Here is a 19,158-nt window from a genome sequence, read left to right on the forward strand (position 1 = left end):
GCCACGTACCTCGGTGGCCACGCGCTGACTTCATGGCTGCGTCGAGAGGTGGCGCAGTGTGTCGAGATTGAAACGCGAGACGAGTTACGTTGACCTCGCATGGTCAACGTAACTCGTCAAGCACTTTAAAGACAATCTGCACTTGTACATACCCCAACTCTGGCTCTGTCTAGTTACTTACATCACTGTAATCAACCAAAGTATCTCTATAATAATTGTCATACCATATACAACATATGGATCACGAATTACATACCCATCATAAGAAATATTGCTAATCGCAATAACGTCGCCAATTAACGTCTCCAAGGAATTGATGCGCCGCCAGTTCTTATATATTATGTATGCTCTTGAGTTGTTTTTTTGTTTGTTTGTTTGGTTACTACACCACTGTGGCGTTTATCTAAGCCCTGTTTCTGTGATTTTGTTTATTTCTTCCTAATTATGACTATTTCTCCTCTGTGCCCTCCACAGAAATAACAAGGCAATATTAACAGAACTTACAGACAGAAGCAGAAAGGTCGTAACAATGATTAAATGCTTGTATGTACGGTAGTAATCTGTCAACGAGGGGGAAACACCTTTGTTGACGCTGTCTTCAGAGCAAGGGCTGAGAGGATGTGCCAGACCAGCGCCGAATTTAACAAAGATAAATACATGAAGCAAAACAGTCTTCCAAGAAGTTTACTTTGTCACGCCGATGGCAGTTCTACCCTGTATATATTTCTTTTATTGCGCCTCTAGGTTATTACGTTGCAAGTTAGAATTTACAACATGAAACTTTGCTGCCAATGAAACGAAAAAACAGACAACACAAGCTATGGCTGAAATTGGTGGCGTAGGTTTGTTGGTCAGTCAGGACTCTGCCACGTGTTGATGTTAATTAAAAGCTTGAACATATTGTCACGAGCAATAGCAAAGACAAAGACGTTGTAGTGGGGCTGGGTCACAGTGTCTAGTAAGGTAGTGCGTTGGGCGAGTTGGTGCATAGCTTAACAAATAAGTTGTGGCACGAGGAAAAGAAGAAGCAAAACCAAGGGGAGAGAGGATAGGGTGCCAATCCGACGGAGACTCTGGTCTCAGAGTCTCTGTCGCACTGAAATCTGCTGGAACCTGTGCGCTCTGTGCAGTATTGACTAGACAAGCGCTAGCCGTTTACTATTAATTAAATGCTCCCTGTAACATCTTTTTGGTGGAGGTGCTGGGTATACATCCCAGTACCTCCACGAAAAAGATGTTACGGGCAGTGGGCCTGGACTTGCTCGGTCCCTTTCCGATTTCCACGACAGGCAACAATGGATTGCAGTCGCTATGGATTATACCACTCGATTTGCAATTACTCGAGCCTTGCCAACCAGCTGCGCCAGAGACGTAGCCGACTTCCTACTGTACGTCGTCATCCTCCAACATGGTACTCCACGTCACCTGCTCACAGATCGTGGTCGCTGCTTCCTGTCTCGCCTGGTTGACGATCAACTTCGATCATGTGCTACTCATCACAACTTCACGAACTCATATCACCCTCAAACCAATAGACTCACCGAACGCCTAAACCGTACACTGACCGACATGCTTTCCATGTACGTTTCCGATGACCACCACGATTGGGACGTAGCGCTTCCCTTCGTAACATTTGCTTACAACTCATCGCGTCATGAGACTGCCGTCTACTCACCCTTCTATCTTCTCTTTGGACGCCATCCCTTACTACCCTTTGACACCTTGCTCCCTTCTGATCCGGCCTTCACGTCCACGACTTCCTTTGCGCAAGATGCCATCACGCGTGCGCTCATCGCGCGCACAGTAGCCCGCGCTATGCGGTCGTCATCGCAGACCGCACAAAAGGCCATTTACAATCGTCGACACCGGGATACTGATTTTCCACCGGGCTCTCTCGTCCTTCTCTGGGTCACATCTCGCCATGTCAGCCTCTGTGAAAAGTTAATGTCGCGGTACGTCGGGCCCAACCGCGTGCTGCGCCAGGTGACTCCTGTCACCTATCAGATATCTCCCATGGCATCCACCTCATCGACTGCCGCACCACGAAGTGACATCGTACATGTTTCCCGCCTCAAATATTACAACTGTGATAACCCATTTTGGCCACAACAAGCACCGGGACGGTGCTTCATCGGACGGGGATAAGGTTACGAGCAATGGCAACGACAAAGACGTTGTAGTGGGGCTGGGTCAGAGTCTCTTCTGTGGGACTGAAACCTGCTGGAACTTGCGCGCTCTGTGCAGTCTTGACTAGACAAGCGCTAGTCGTTTACTGTAAATAAATACTCCCCGTAACAATATAACCGAGGATAAGTTTCGCACGTGCTTCTAAACAATGATATTTGGTAAAAAATGAAGTGTATTCGTTCTAAAAATATGTGCGTGAAGGTGTCAGCAAAGCGGTCGACCTTTTCTTTTACGCCATGTAGATAAAATAGCAAACAAGCCATTTTGTGAATTTTATGCATGTTTTTAATGAAGACAGGAGAAAATGTGTCCAACCTATGCAGTTAAAGGATCTGAATGACTGACCTTGTCATTAAACTGCCAAAATTTTAGAAGCAGCGCGGGCAAGATATGTAAGGGCCCATACTCAATCCCAGCGAGTTGATATATCAATTAGGTTCGGCAACCTTGCAAGGGAATGGCGTAAATAACCAAATCAAATTCAAAGAAAAACGACGCAAGAGTTCAAGAAAGCATGCAAACGAGGGGCTCGAAATTTCCTCGACTCATGAGATCAAAGTCTTAGTGGTAAAGGCCATTGTAACCACAGCTAGCGCCTTAAGTTGACGAAAAAGTGGTGGCCTTATAGTGTCGACACGCTGTACGTTAGCACAGAAATAAAGGTTAAAAAAAAACGGCGACTTTGCCAACTCATAGAAAATGAATATTTCATACCTACATCTGTGGAAGATTGTATGTTTTGAGAAAAGAATCCAAATCCTAGCACCTTGTTCTGTTTGGCGGTCGTGCAGCATTTTCAGCTACGAATATATTACCTCGTTTCTGTATTACTCTGTTCTTTAGTGCGCTTCACAATCAATATTTTAGTTGTTTTTTTTTTGTTTTTTTAGCATGCTATCGACCTCAATACTGGACTGAAACATTCTCCTCTCCAAACACCGCATTTCTTGCACAGGGGATGACGTCTTTGCCTATTTTGCAGTTGTGCATTGAACATTGTTCTTTTCATCTGGGTCACTTTCTCGTGTTTGCTTCTCGAAAAATGTCCCGAAATAAAATTATTCACGCTAAAAGTGTAGCACTTTGTAGTTGCAAATAAGTTCTTGCCATCTGCTTGCTTTTCAGAGAAACTAGATGGTAATGAAGAACAGTGTTAAGCCGCTGCCTTTCGAGAAATTAACCATAAGGCTCACGTGGAGGTAATACAAATACTCTTGTTTCCAAAATCGCTTCTTATTAGCCACTACATTCGAAAACATTTGATACATATGATTCCTCGACATCAAGTCGCCATTTCGTAGGAACAGGTGAAAGACTGCTACTGCTCAATAAAAGCATGGGCTATTCATTATAATGTTCAACATGTCAGCGTGATTAATATTAAGCTACGAATCACCTAGCGTCCTCACCATTTAATAAGAAGCCTGTGAACCCAAGGTCCAACAATTGCGCTTCCCCTCCTGTGCCCTTCCAGTGACAGAAGCTGATGCCTAACACTTAGCATGGAGTTGCCCAGGGTTGCAAGCGGAATGCTCTCGCCTCCTACTGCAAGTTGACCTCCGCTACAGTGCCAGTACCAGCTATGATCTCTGGGTACATCACAGCAAATACCAGAAAACACTGCTTAAATTCATACACACCACGTTTAACAGCACATATGTCACACCAAACATTAAACATTTAGGCAAGGCTTCATCGCAATAAAAAAGAAGAAAAATAGAGATCAAACCTAACCGTAAAATATTTGAGGCACTAAAATTGGTTCATTCTTATCATCATATTGCTATAGTATACTAGTATTCGTGAACCAGCAGATTAAGCTTCTCACAGTCCCTACCAGAATGACCTGTCGTCAAAAGGCATGGCAAGGCGAGCGTAGAAAACAGGGACTCCAAAAGAACGAGACAGACTACACTATTCTTGCGTAGGTGTTCTTGCACTTGTTTTTCGTATCATCTTCCTCAGCTTCCGGTATTTCTAAAATCCCTTTAGGCATTTTTTTACACAATGTCCTCCTCTTTTTTCTCTCACATTGGCTACCCAAGCGTTTCCGGCGCCATTATTAGGCAAACCTGGTGCGATGACGTTTGTTTTATTGTTTTTTGTTGCCCTTGATGTTCTGTCATTGCGTAATATAGGAACAGATACGAACAATGAGAATCACTTCCACGATGCACAACACCTGAACACAAAGGAATGCTGGGATCGCAGTCAACAGATGTATATATAGCCGATGCCTGTCGCCGAATCACACCACAACGCTCGATCGGTAAGCGTTGAGGAAAAAGCACAGACGCGATTCTCAAACATGCACGGGAAGCTTCTGGCCATCGCCTTCTGCATTCTCGGCACTGGTGAGTATATAGTCTCGTAACAAGTCTATGCCCGGGAGTCAACTGTACTTACTCTAATGTTATGTGCTTTAGCTTTAAAGTTAGTCGTTACAAACATATACATGTTTAAGGAGAAGAGAGAAGAAGAAGTGTAACTGCAGGTTGACACCACTCCATCGTTTTTCGCGAGACATAAACTCCATAGTTCATATCAGCCTCCCAAATATTTATCGCGCCATCTTAAGAATGGCGGTGCCCCGACTGGGACGAGTGTTGCCCTTCAGACGAATATATGGCGTAGCACTAATTGCAGATTGCGCTAATGAAACTGATATTGCTATTGAGCAAGCGAGGCCTCACGATTAACCTTTAGCTGGAAAGCAAGAATTATTGCATGGATACTTTCTTTTGTGTTCGTTTTGTTGTTCAGCTAAGACAAAGTCAATATCAAAGGAGTTTGGCGAAAAAAGAAAGGTTTTTAATATAGAACTGTAACAGAAAGAACTTCCAAAAGCAAGTTTCCAGGTTTCTTTTGTCCGTATTCCTCAAGTGCGGCTTCCCGCATTAGTTGACGAACTAGCAATAGCAAGGCACCGATACTAATGTTGTCACGCCAAATCCCGCGGGTTTGCTGCGGCATGATGTTGTGGCGCCACCTAACTTTCACTCCAGGAGTGACGGCTGTTTCGTCCGGAATTTTAATGGCAAACCTGTGCGTATTTTCCTCCTGTCTTGCTACTGCTTTGCTTCTAAAAGAGTAAATTTGTTCGTCCGTCCGTCCCTCCGTCAGTCCGTCTAACGCTCCGTCACGTAAGACGATCGCTTTCAGATAGGGCCCGCAGCAGTGAGCGAATTCAACTCCGTGCTGCCTCTCGCTACCACTAAGCGGCAAGAACACAGCGCGCACAAAGCTATCAGCACTCGGCACGCCCTGTCCTATCACAGATCAGCTTTCAACATAGGGCCCGCGTGGTCGCGCCATACTCAGTCGCCGCTGGAGTGCTTTTGATCACGGTTGATAATGGTTCGCATTGAGAGGAGGTAGCGTGATCGATCATATCTACGTACGAGGTCTACCAAAACGTGACACTGTTCCATTACGTCACGTATTACAACAGCACGCATCGGCCAGTGCTCCTCTTCCACGAAGCCGGCGCCATCATCCAAACGCACCTTCATAACACATCATTGAGCATTGCTACTACTCGCCTCTTCTTCGTCGTCTCAGCCGAAATTAAGACTGTGGTGTTGCAAACACGCTTCTCTGTTTTACTGTTCGTTAGCGGTGTTTCTCACAATTATACCAAACACATCAGCATACTACGACGAAACAGCACGAGTTTAGTAGCAAGTGCTTATGCATGATGTTTTATTTACCAAAGATGCAACAAACGAGAGCTTGAAGACTAGACTACATGAACCAGTGCCAGCACCGAATATAATAGGTGGTGTCCAAAATATGGCATCAATGGCATATTCCTGGCTCAGCAATCACTTCAGCTGCCCGAAATACCCAAAAGCACAAAGCACAGGCTTTGAGATTGTTTTCTGCTACACAGAGCCAACCGAAGCAGGGTTGTGGATTTTGGCACGATATATTGCAACCAAAAGTGGAACTTTGCGCTATTAGACATCTCAGAGACCCAAATGACACAAAAGGGTCTTCATGAATGTGATGCAGCACATTTAGCATAATCAGAACATTCAGCAACTAATAAAAGCACCACATTGAGACGTGGTGCAAGCGACGACAGCTCGAAGAAAGACCCGTTCGTACATAAAGTTGGGATATCGTTTTCCACTCGTGAGCCGTGCTAATACCAAGAATAACCAACCATCGCAACTGAAAGATTTCGAAGGGAAGGTAACGAGATGCAGAATGCGAACGACGTTAGTGATAGCCTAGCTTAGGAGGGAATAAAACAGAAAAATCCCTGAACTAGCGTCTGTAGCCGAGCTAGTTGGTACGGTGACATCCTAAGGAAGGGGAAGGAACGAAGACAAGCACTCTGTATGTTCTCGTTCTTTTCGCTGTCTGTTTTATTTGCACTTTACCTGCCTTAAGAAAAATTCCCGCTCTAAAAATAGCCACATTTTGGGTAAAATTAATGAAAACGCCAGCTGTTGTTAGTCTTACAACATATCAACATTCTATACAGGCTGCAGATGTACAATGCCGCTTGTGGCAGTGAGCATAGCGTGTTATGCTTAAATACACAGACATAGATGGCTGTCAGGTTGCGTTCTCCTGAAGCAATAACTGACTTATGCCTAGTCTTCTGTTGGTAATGATGACGCCACTGCCTCATCCCTGTTAGGTAGTGGCGCGGCGGGGACTGACAGTTCCCAGCCCACATAAAAAAAGAGAGGAAAGGTTAGAGACAAGTACATTAACCAGAACGCGAAAGCCGGTTAGCTACCCTCACTGGGAAACTGGGGAGAGAGATATAGGAGGAAAATAGAGAGAGAGAGAGAAAGAAAGAGCTAGCACAGACACACGGTTACAACCAGTCACTATTCCAGCAGAATATAACAACACAGGATCCCGTTCCACACAACGAACCCCAATTAGGGCTTCAGCTGCTTGTGGAGGCCTGCGCGGCCACGACACATCGCTCACAAGCTGCTCAAATGCCCTCCAAACCTCAACTCAAACTCTGAGTAATAGTAGTGCAAAATATCACTGAATAATGAGGTGCAACGGGAAATATTCATGGTATTTAACAGAGCTTTCTTTGTCACGTCTAGCATTGGTAAAATTTAGTTCTGAGTACGCGCAGATGACGAGATTGCGACTAGCACAAAGCTCGCGAACCAGAGACTTGCACGACTAGGTGGCGCCATCTAGTTAAAGGTTCTGGAGATACACACTAGAGCATGGCCAAATTATAAAAAATTTCTCAGATATCTTCTTTTTTCTAATATGCGGAATGAACTTTAAATCAATTCATACGTACATGCCACACGCAGATGCTTGTCTTACACAATATGTATTTCGAGCATATCTGGTTCTATACAAGATTATTTTAACCATCATAAAAATAATTGTGCTGGCCACAATGAGAATTACATCATGGCAGCGTCTGTGCGGTTGTTACAGTACCCATGCCCCAATCTTCCTCTAAAGGTAATTATAGTAAGTCTATGCGAACCTGCCGCTTTAGCCAGCGCACTTTTCACTGCAATTTTCAAATTTAGAGGAACATCTAAAATTTAGTCTAAGTGGGGGCTTTGCATTTGGAAAAACAAAGGTCACTCATTATACAGGGTTGGTAAATTAACTTATCGACATTATTACTGAATAAGGAATAAGAAACCCTTGATGGGGGCACAAAGCTTGTCCAGCATATTTATATTTCTTGCCGAAACATTCAATCATAAAACAATGCTCATACCTGCGACTTCAGGTTATGGGTCATAGGTTATACCAGATAACTTTGCTTTTCAGATTTGCGGATGCTTGGGAATAGTCTGCACCGAAAGCTTTCTTGTAGTACCCATAGATCTTGTATTATGGAATGCATCATTCGAACCCTCGGCATATTATAGTGCATTGCAGGTCATAACTGGGTCCATGAGATTTGTAGCTTAAAGTACACTTTCGCTCTTGTTATCCAGACCATTGCTGCCTCATTTTCTATAATGCAATGACTGTCTAAGTCGTCTCATGAAACGCTGATTAATCTGCATGCTTGGACTGTCAGAATATTTATTGATTGGCTTAGCACAACATTGGACAGCCTTGCTATAAGTGAGGCAAAGCGCCGCATAATGTAACTACACACTTTATTTTCATTGTGCTTGCATTTTGTCATTAAGCTCATAAAAGCCGCGTCCCCTCTATCACCTGGATCGGCCACTTGGTGGAACGGATGATATCAAATGAATATAATTGAGAGAAAAAATAACACAGTGGAACGTACGGCCCAGCGGAACCGTTTGTTCAAGATCTTTCAATGAAAGGGGTACGGGCACACTATTGTCGACTCTTTGTTGTTGTTGTTGTTTTTTAGGTGATGGTCTGGCACCTCTAAATCCCAGAAAGACACTGGCAAGCCTCAGAGCGTACTAAATAATTCAATTGAGGTGCATTTCCAGAACAAGTTCTGGTTGTGCCTCTACTCTGTTGTGATGTCATGACACAGTATGTGGTAATATGGGATCACTACACTGTGGCACTTATACGCTCCCTTCGACTCACTTGGTGACCCCGGTGCTGCTACGTTGACCCTCACAGGGAGACCAAGCGAGCCGGAGGGAGTGTCAAAATGTGGCAATGTCCTGCTCTCACGTGACCCTTTACTGTATCATGATGTTACAGCACAGTATCCTCCAGGGAAAATAAACTTAAACTAGCGGTAGAAAAGATACTATAACAAATTATTTACGAAGCGCGGAGGCGTTCCATTATTTTTGCTAGCGTACAGAGGTCTAGGACCTTCATGCGACCCAAGAAATAGTAAAAAATATCATAACACTATCCCTTTTATGAAACTTTTCTTCGTATTCATCTGGAAAATAGTGCAAAATGATAACCATCTCCTCCCTGCTACAGTACTTAAAAGGTCAGGAGGAATCTGTGACGCATTGCGCTATTATCAGCCTATTAATTCCCAGCGAGGCATATGACTTTGTAGCACCGACCTACACTATTCTCGTTGGCAGTTCGGAAAGCCCCTTCTGTGGTGCTGATAAGTCCAGAGATTCACACAAAAAATGATGTTTGAATATTTGAAAATCGGGAATTGGTTCGTCGTTCAGCCATTTCAGTGATTCCGTAGTCACACCCGCTTAACCAATAACGAGGTAGCCAACTGACTGGCGGCTTATTCTCATTCCTTGAACGTGATCAACCGCCTATAATCTGTCCCATTGAATGGCAGCAATGATTCCAGAATTCTCTGAAGACATGCTGTTCTATTAGCTGACCGAAACAATATTGCTATATTGTAGTGAAATAAAGCGAACACTCGCCAAGGAAATACATGTATTGGAAAAAAATTAAACTTGACGTTTCGAGTCCCGTACGGGACCCTTGATAACAATGAAAGCAAACACGGTGGCTCTTGTTTCTCGGTAACTCGGTGGTCTCTTATTACTATATTGAGTAAATCAAGCTATGTGATTCTCAGTAAACGTGAAAACTGACCACACGTCGTATAATTTTATGCACCTTAGCGGCTAGCCATGGCTTACACACCTTGGCTTTGGGCCATGCGAGAAAAAGTCCATCAACCTATATTGTGACACCCCAGAATGCTTATGTGGAGAACTATCGCTTCCAGTGTCTGCAATACGAGGAAGTACGAGAAAGTTTATCCGACAGGCTAAACAACTTTGAGAGACATGCTTTTCAAATAGCCAAATTACTTGCTCCATCGTCATTTCCCACAGAGTAGAGGTGTGACTTAACTGATGTACACTATTTCTTACTAGACCAGAGCCTTTCATTTTATTGGTATGTGGTACTACGTTCTCAGCAACTACTCGTTTGCATCGCGTAGTGGCTCGAGCCTTAGTGGCTCGAGCCGAACAAAGATTTTCGGGCCCATGTATGTATGCGAATGTTTTTTTTATGGCAGGCTGGTAAAATCCATTACTTTACTTATGCGCATACTTAGACACTTCTTCGGTTAGCCAGACTTTTTTTTCTTTTTGATATCCTTTTCTCGTAGCCTTAGCATGCTGCCGTCTTTATTGAATGCTTAAGCGATGTTTGAGGGGAAGCTGCAGGATGTATTTAACTGTATGTTGAAATAACCGGCTCTAATGTAGCTTATCTTCTACTACGTCTCCACCTATTAAGCACCCAACCATTTAAGAAGTTTAGGAGGCCCTAAATGAAATTGTTAGCTGGGGCGAATTCGGCACGGTGACTAATACAAATAAACCTTTCAGACGTGTGCACAGCAGCCTAGCTGTATTCTCAACAAAAATGTGTATATTCTGATCTAAAATAGCAGTGATTATATTCCTACATAGGTAACGCGTGCTCAAATGTTTCATAATCCTTAATATCCTGCTATGTGCTATATGCTGGTAATCTACCGTTACCTCACACCTGCTGACATGCTGCTTCTTGGCGTTAGAACACATGAACCAATTCCGACAAAAATATTTTGCTTGTTTTTTTTTTTACAGCCGCAGTGCAAGGACAGGCACTACTCAACCTCGGCTGGGGAGGCTCAGGTGGCTTGCTAGGCGGGTCACTTGGCGGCTATGGAGGACTTCTTGGAGGATACGGCGGCCTCGGTGGACTTAGTGGCCTTGGCGGAGGCTATGGTGGACTAGGCGGACTCGGTGGTCTCTCTTACGGACTGTCAGGGCTCGGAGGCTATGGTGGACTAGGCGGACTTGGTGGTCTCTCTTACGGGCTGTCAGGGCTCGGAGGCTATGGTGGACTAAGCGGACTCGGTGGTCTCTCTTACGGACTGTCAGGGCTCGGAGGCTATGGTGGACTAGGTGGACTAGGCAGACTCGGTGGTCTCTCTTACGGACTGTCAGGGCTCGGAGGCTATGGTGGACTAGGTGGACTAGGTGGACTAGGCAGACTCGGTGGTCTCTCTTACGGACTCTCTGGGCTTTATGGAAGCTCTCTTGGACTGTCAGGGCTAGGAGGCTTATCAGGGCTTTACGGAGGTTATGGTGGATTGGGCGGTCTTTCGGGGCTCTACGGTGGTGTTTCAAGACCGCTAGTACTTGGAGGCTTAGGTTACTCAGGACTTGGAGGCCTGTCAGGGCTTCTTGGTGGCAGCTCAGGCTTGAGTAGCTTGTACAGCGGATACCCAGGCTATCTCGGAGGTCTCGGTGGTCTTGGAGGGTCAGTAAGAGTGATTGGGGGTTATCCGGGGTACTCCGGTTTGCTAGGTGGCTCCACTGGTCTTAGCGGTCTGTCAGGATTGTATGGAGGTTATCCAGGACTCTCCGGTCTTTCAGGCCTCTTTGGCGGTTACCCTGGCTACTCTGGCCTTTCAACCATTTACGGAGGCTACCCGTTTTCTGGCTACTCTGGGATGTATGGTGGTGGGATGTTTCCTCTAAACTCATTCAGATATGGTCCATTTGGAGGCTTTGGTTCTTATGGTAGCTCCCTTGGATTATCCGGAATGTACGGTAGTGGTTGGGGTGGTTTCAGTCCATTCGGTTATTACGGCTCATACGGCCCCAGCTTTAGGACCTTTGGAATGGGAACTACCAGTCCGATTGTATCCCCAAGCTCAACTATTGTCTCAACGGCTGCAGCACCTGCCATCACCGGAGCTGTAGAAAAAATTTCCGCACCAGTTACCAACCTCGTCACACCCGTTGGCATGCCTTCTCTACCCAGCGTCACCGTGACTGGTGGAAAGGGGTACGTACCACTATTCTTTGTTTTTTATTGCGTGAACAAGTGCGAGGCTTTGGATAAAACTGCCGAGCTCACCAACACGAAGGTGGCGCTAACATTTCTGGTTGAGCTCTCAAAGCCAAGAAAACCTTCTGAAGGTGGCACTAACATTTCTGGTTGATTTCTCAAAGTCAAGAAAACTTTCTGAAGAAGTATGCATTGAGTGTTCGTAAAGTGAACTTTCTTTGATGCCTAGTGGTAAAAGAAAAGACACAGGTCAGCCTGCCTGTTTTTGTAGGCACTGTCTTTTGTACTGCTTTGTACCCACGTAAGGGGCTCTTCTAGCACGTATTTCTTCCAGATCCACTCGAGGCATATAACGCTCTCCGCCATGAATTCTGTCTTTGACGTATACCTTAGGACAGACGTAATAAACTCCGTTGTAAAGAAATGCAGAGAAACGAAACTATCTTTCCTTATATAGATCGCCTAATTACAAATATTTTACCCCCGGCAGCCAGGACTAAGCCAACTAATTGCGCAGCGTAACAAAGCTTGTTCTGGAAAAAGAATTACATACCGGCGATATCGCGTGGTGCGAATTAGCCACCACCTGTCGCGGAATGAGGCAAAACTTTGTTTTACTCCTCTAATAAAGTGTTAGAACCTTGCTTGTGCCTCATCTTGACATGGTTATAACGGCTACTGAGTGATAGGCAGCTGCTCATTAGGACGAGGTTTTACCGCATGAATCTCCTGTCTAAGCACACGGGCGCTTTTCTGGATATCCACTCCACGAACTTTTATCAGGTTTGTTGCAATTAAAAGAAAAAGTTAGAATCTACCGACTATAGTGACCATATTTCTGAATAAAGTCAAAATTGTTGTACGAAAGCATGAAAATCAGAAAATTGGAATTGAATCATAAACCTGATAACTCTGTAGCCCCCTAAAAATAGCATCCCAGTTTGTTAAACTGAACATATTAAAACTTCTAAGGCGGAGAACAATTATGGATCATACACCGCTCTGAAATATACAAATAATATGCGAGTGGCGCTTCTGCAAAACCATCCTAAACATATTGGCATTTTTATGTAACCTGCAAACACATAAATCATATTTGTCCGGTTGAGACGCGCTAATGAATTCAGCTTACAGTACGGCATTTTTTTGTAACTTTACTGGTTCCTAAACTTAGTGTTTAAATTTTGGTAAAGCTACTGATTTTAAGCATTTTCATAAAAAATATAAGGGCATCAATAAATCTTCTGGTGGATACAGTCTATTCAAATCAGCATTCCCTCCTAAATGCAATAAACTTAAGTCAAATCTGTGTCACGGTTTTCTAACTAGAGAAATAACTTTTCTCATTTTACATATATTGAAATAGGAAAATGAGATTTGTACCAGAGCTAAAGCGTCCTTGTAAAAAGCAATCTCGTAATGGAAAATGAAACACTGAGATCTTCAGAAGGCACAATATGAGTACTCAACAGCATGGGCCGGTTTGCGTGGGCATCACGCTTAAACAGGACTACCTCTAATGAAACGAAGAAAAAATAAGACAAAATAAAGAAAGAAAGGTTATTTGAAGCACCATTAGCTATGGAACCGCAAATCGAGATTCGTGACGCGTAGGTCATTTCATTAAAGATGGAATTTAGCTTAAAAGTTCTTTGTTTTCACCACGCCCTGATTACATATTAGCGACACAAAATTGTCCCAGCCATGTTTCTCCTTTTTTTTATTCCGCTGATTAGGCGCATTTATAAATTCGTATTATCGCTTGAAACACTCATAAATGAAATGCGTAGAAATGAGCGCACGTTTCTCTAGTTAAAACAGAATATCAAAATTGTATTTCGTATATTGGCACGAAACACTACCAGGACATCATACCAAGAATGGCAGCGTCCATTAGGAAAGTTGGTTCAAGCATGAGCCGTGATCTGCTTTCTGCAATTGAAGGGACACAATGTCAGGAAGATTCATTGCGAGCTAGTGGCAGTGTACGCTGACGATGTCCCAAGTTATGACACTGTTGTGAAATCGAACAAGGCAGTTGAATGTGGTCCAACAAGGCACGCCGATGAAGAACTGGGTGGCCGACTGTCGCTTGATGGCGGAACACAAATTCATGCACAAGTGGAGGCTCTAGTGCTTACCGCCATGCGGATAACTGTTTAACAAATAGCGCAGCAGGTTAACGTGAGTGCGGGCTCACACCAATCCCCCCGCCCAAGTACTGAAATAATCCAAGTTTTATTAATGTTCGTAGTGCGCAGTAGTGGCGTCGCTCGCAAAAACTATCAGTATTGCGATCATGCCTCCTAAGTTTCTTTAGCTATGGCATAGCCAATATTGTTGCTTTGATATATTATTTTCTCAATCTAGACTTGGAATTCGCCATTTTTGCTTCTGTTGGTTCATTCCTTGGAGACGCACAAACGGGGAATAAACGATTGCCTAGCTTAAAAGCACCGGCGTTTTTCTTTTTCTTTTTTTTTTTGCACGCAGCTTACTTGGAATACTGAAGTGAAGCATGCTTGCTTTTATTTGCAGTCTCAAGACCATAGGGTAAAAGCTGAACAAGTTTCCGGCATACTGTTAACTGCCCATCGCTCAGGTACGTTAACTATTTCTATAAAATATTGCCCTTTAACCATTGTTTAATTTATGAATGGAAAGGTAGTTGCATGTATAAGAAAGGAAAAATTGTTAGCGCAAGTACAACTCCCGAGAGATATTTCCACTTGAAGCACACGTCTTAATCCGTATCTTCATCAGAAGCTGGCTATACCATAATGAGACGGTAACACAATGCAGATTTCAAAGTGTATTTATTAACGCTAACATTTGCATAGTAATTGCCACAGTAATTAACGTAAGTATTCACGCGAACTTTCTTATTGGTACTTTTGGGCGAGCCAAAGTTACAAAACACTCTATGTGAATTACGTTTTCTTTTACAGATTCATAGGTGAAGAAATACTTTATCATTGAATAAAACAGAAGCAACAAAAGACTTACGGACTTCCCTTGGACTGTATAAAAAAGTACCAACTCTGATAACATTTTTCCAAATAAAAAACACATCTTTCCAACTATTGCCTTGCGGTTACTGTTGTCTCAAGATAACTTTAATGAGTGCATTTACAGAGGCAAGACTTTTACAAAGTGGCATAAGTTAATTCGCTTGTACTTGGTTCAGTTTTAGGTGAAATATTAGCCTAACATGCATCTCGATTCCACTGGTTGCGACGCTGCGCACGACTTGGACCATATATAAGATGGCGGTGTGCGGTTGAGGACATTTTTCAGTCCCCTCATAGCATGCTATACTCTTATTTAGCGGCCTTCATTGCCATCGGTGCTTTATGGACGGAAGCACCATAATACGAAGTTGTGATGCTGAAGGAAGGACGTGAAATGCTTCAAGTGTTAATAATTTGGGAAGGTTCGAAAGCACTTCCTAAAATTTGCGCATTTAAGCTCGGCAGCAACGAAAAAGAGTAAAGTTAAAAAAAAAAACATGTGCCGTCAAGTGCAATAGTCCAGAGACTACGGCATCGGCAAAAAAGAAAAAGAACATTATTTCTTCTAGCAAAGTCATGCGATGTAAAACTATATAATGCATGAAGCTGTTCAACCAGGCGCACGTAGGCAGTACCCCTTGATTTCAGTCTTTGGCCTAGACTGCGAAGAAAAATTTCTTTTAGCGTCAACTCTGGTCCTTAAACGTTTGCACAAGACTGCACAGGTGGCGACTTGAAGCATTGATATAGCCGTTCTGTCATGAGGCAGAGCTATAAGTTATCCTATAAAGCTTTTGTTGTTCTAAAGACTTTCTCGAAGAACTTGAAAAGCGGCTAGAAAAAGCCGAAACCACAGAAAGTCGGCTTTTCCTACTGAGGGATCCACAGCGTGGATCATCTCATTGGTGCACAGCACTGACGGCTACGAAAAATAGCGCAAAGTATTCGAATTCTCAGGGCAGTCCCAAAGTAATGTCAGTAATGTAATCTAAAGTAATGTCTCCGCCGCGAGCACGTGGTGTAATTTCCTTGCACCCACCCGAAGAATTTGCCCAAAACAGTCGGTGATGCAATGGCGTGGCATGAAGGTGTTTCATGGTGCTTAGCCAAGGTGCCTCTTGTAAAAGGCTCCAGTGATGTTTCTCTCTGATGCAAGGCCATAACAGTCAACGTAAACTATTGGCACGAGCTAAGTGTAAATTTAGGTACAAATATCGCTTGACGTAAGAGAGAAATGTAGTCATTTTACGTAGCTGGACATTATGCATATAGCCAAAGCTATGCGTTGATTGTTTATTGGAATTGGTCTCTTTTGTGGGCTGTGAAGCATAGCGGTTGTGCCCGTAGAAAACAATTTCACCCGCCTTAACTTTGGCGTCATCTGGAGCGCCGATTCCATGTAGCCTACAAACAGTGTCGTGGTTTAACTAGCGGGCTTCCCTTGTTCTTGCTTAATAACCCGGGGAGGAGCAAGAGCATGTCTCTGTTCGGGAAGGTGCACTTGCTGCTTTCTTGAACGTGCTATTTATTCTACCATGGAGTTGCTATAATAGTAACTCATGAGGTATTTCTGGTCATTCTCTTCACAATTGTAGTGCCAAGAAAGAAAGCTGAAGCGAAAGGACGGAACTCTTTGATCAGTCAAATCGGCGCAAGTACCTATGTACCCTCTAGAGTTTACATTGGGGGAATTTTCACGTCGACGAAGCGGAATCGCTAGTTTCTGAACTCGCAAAATCACAAAAATGCTCATACAAGACTTGCTCAGTCTCCAATCAATGGTGTTAGGGCGGGCCTTCGCAGGGCCACGAAGGGTTGGAGCTGGGTTCTGGAAGCTTTCACGCAATATATGGATAAGCGACAGATGAACTGCTTAGTGAATTGCGGATGAATGTACCTTTATAGCACTGTTTAGGCTCGCGCGCTGGCATAGTTGGGCCAGTCTTATTTTTCAACGCTGCCGTCACTGTTCCGCTGGCAACTAAGTACATAACTACAAAAGTTAGATATATTATGTATCAGCACTTCCATAGGGTTTCAGATGCTATCTTAGCATAAAGACCGCCGTGAAAGGCTCACTTTCGAAAGTGGTTCACGCGGTATACTATGTTTACAACACTAGATCATGCAACCTGCAGTTAAAATTTAAGAACCTTACTGCGGTAAAGCCGAATATAATGTAGATATGCATAAAAAACATTAAGCAAGGTTGCACGCGAGAAAAATACTTAGTTTTTCTCACTGACGCGCCAAGAATTCATTTCGTAGGGTCTAACTGCAATAGAACAAAAAATAAACGAGGTGCCTTAAGTTACTCGGTAACATACGGCGTGTATCATATAACATTTACTTTATACACAGAAACTGTGTACGCTATTTGCTCTTCTTGCAAGTCCTTGTACCGAAAGAAATTCATAAGAAATCGCCCTACCCAACCGAGAACCCACAATTGCTCGACCGGGGGTACATCCAATTCATTTTAATTTCTGTCCATCACACGTGGGGGCTCCACAGTACCATGTGACGAGGTATATTGGCGCTGACGTAGGGCCCCTTGAAGAATGTTGCAGGTATATACGGTACTGGAACGTTGTTGGCATGAAGGTTAAACTTCATTAGAAGCACCTTCAATTGATAAGCAATGCCTAATTTGGAAATGTTAGGAGCAAAGATAAGAAGCATTGCCCAAATAAATTACTTTCCTTTTGTTGTTTTAGCAAATGATCTGAACAAAAATGACCGCAGTTCTGGCTTACACAAATCCTGCATCATATTTGGCAAGACCCATTGATACGTACCATAGACAAGCTCACACGTTTACATACGTAATAATCGTTTAATTTTTCTTATATCACAACCTTTCGCGTGAACATCGATTTTGGAAAATTCGAGAAAAACCACACAGTGCTCGCTACTTACGCGACAAAAAATTTTCATGGGATTTTTCAAGCGAACATTGAGAAATTAAAGAAGGAACTACAATCTCCATGACACACCACTTCGAATGTTGCGAAAGTCTTTTCGCCTTCTTGTTGCCCAGTGCGCGCGTAAGCCTTTATTTCAGAAAAGTCTCCTTGCTGTTGACCCAGTGCGCGTGAACACGGGAATTAAGAAAACGACTCACCGAAGCTGAAAGCGCAAACCCTTTAACGTAACAACTCGCGAAAGAATGGGGCCTTCCCGTGGACGCTAGGCATACTTAAATTCAATTGCTTCTAGTACACTTCAACCACACCAATATTATTTGTGAGCAAGAAAACAAGATCGTGGTCTCCACCTAAGAGAGTTCGGCTGTCACAATAAATTAGATCAGAGCCGAAGTAATCGCTGAAGTCTGGGATTTTCGTTGATTAAGTCGTCAGCGTAGTCACTATTAACTCCCTTCAGGGCCAAGAAGAATATACCAGCTGATGATATTAATTTTCGGTACCCAACCGTTTTTGCACACTGTAAGTGCAATGTAAAAGTTTTAATAATTACACTGTATATTTTCATGCGCTACGATGACGGGTACTTTACAATGTACGGTGGAAATTTAGGAGAGGCAAAATCTGATGCATACCCTCAAAGATATGCTGTATTTTGGAACGTCTTACAGCGAAAAGGCTTACATTGACTGGTGAAACGAAATTTTATACTAACCCGCCTATCCACTTATTAGCAAAATTAGCGTTTCATTAATGAGGAGATGTCTTTCGTGTGTGTGACATTTGACTTCGGCAGGTACGGGGGAAGGGTTTGGTGTTGCTTTTCTAGGCGCACGCAGTGTTATTATATTAAGTGATATCGATAAGATATTTACAATTGACGCAGCCATACCACACTAAAGCATTCAGCATTTCGCTCAATGGCGGTTGAAATATTCGACATAATGGTGACCGTCTCTGCGACGACAACCAATACCTTGCACTGTAATGATGTTACATGATTGGCTCGGTGACTCTTTCGCTATAATTATCTGACTTATCGTGAGGTGGGCCCGGCCTCTGGTTCCCGAATGCGAGCTACCCTTTGTTGTTGCTGTTGTTGCCTCAAAACATGCCTCGTACGCACGAGGGCGGATTGGACATTGGATGGATTGAAACATACACCCAACAGCGTACAAAAGGGGTAAAGGTGAACAGTCAAAACGAAGATTTGGCCACTAACTGCTAACTCAGATTTTGAGAGGGCCTATACATAAACTAAATAAATAAAACTAAATACTAATTAACTACAAAAATAAAATAACATGCCCCACGGTCGGTACCCTAGTAGCGTAACATTCCGTTAT

The 19,158-nt window shown here is 43.5% G+C and overlaps 1 protein-coding gene across 6 annotated transcripts; it reads left to right on the top strand.

The window, feature by feature from the left end:
• The first annotated feature begins 4,413 nt into the window (after positions 1-4,413).
• LOC119462696 (uncharacterized PE-PGRS family protein PE_PGRS3-like) lies at positions 4,414-14,954 on the top strand. Of its 6 annotated transcripts, none has more exons than XM_049672607.1 (5): positions 4,414-4,541; positions 10,662-10,973; positions 11,049-11,871; positions 14,413-14,476; positions 14,823-14,954. In XM_049672607.1, exons 1-4 carry the CDS (start codon positions 4,421-4,423, stop codon positions 14,429-14,431), a joined length of 1,275 nt encoding a protein of 424 aa, XP_049528564.1. In that variant the 5' UTR covers positions 4,414-4,420; the 3' UTR covers positions 14,432-14,476; positions 14,823-14,954. The 6 variants fall into 6 exon arrangements, with proteins under 6 accessions (XP_049528564.1, XP_049528563.1, XP_049528566.1 ...); XM_049672606.1 differs by having other exon boundaries at positions 10,662-10,916; positions 10,983-11,871; XM_049672609.1 differs by having other exon boundaries at positions 10,662-10,916.
• Positions 14,955-19,158: the final 4,204 nt, after the last annotated feature.

This window comes from Dermacentor silvarum, chromosome 8 (genome assembly GCF_013339745.2).
Source record: "Dermacentor silvarum isolate Dsil-2018 chromosome 8, BIME_Dsil_1.4, whole genome shotgun sequence".
NCBI classification, from domain to species: domain Eukaryota; kingdom Metazoa; phylum Arthropoda; class Arachnida; order Ixodida; family Ixodidae; genus Dermacentor; species Dermacentor silvarum.

Excerpts from the sequence above, each read along its gene's own strand:
- LOC119462696 (XM_037723994.2), top strand. The coding sequence starts at position 4,421 with ATGCCTGTCGCCGAATCACACCACAACGCTCGATCGGTAAGCGTTGAG. Across the intron at positions 4,542-10,661 it reads CTTCTGCATTCTCGGCACTG|CCGCAGTGCAAGGACAGGCA; the intron begins GTGAGTATATAG and ends TTTTTTTTACAG.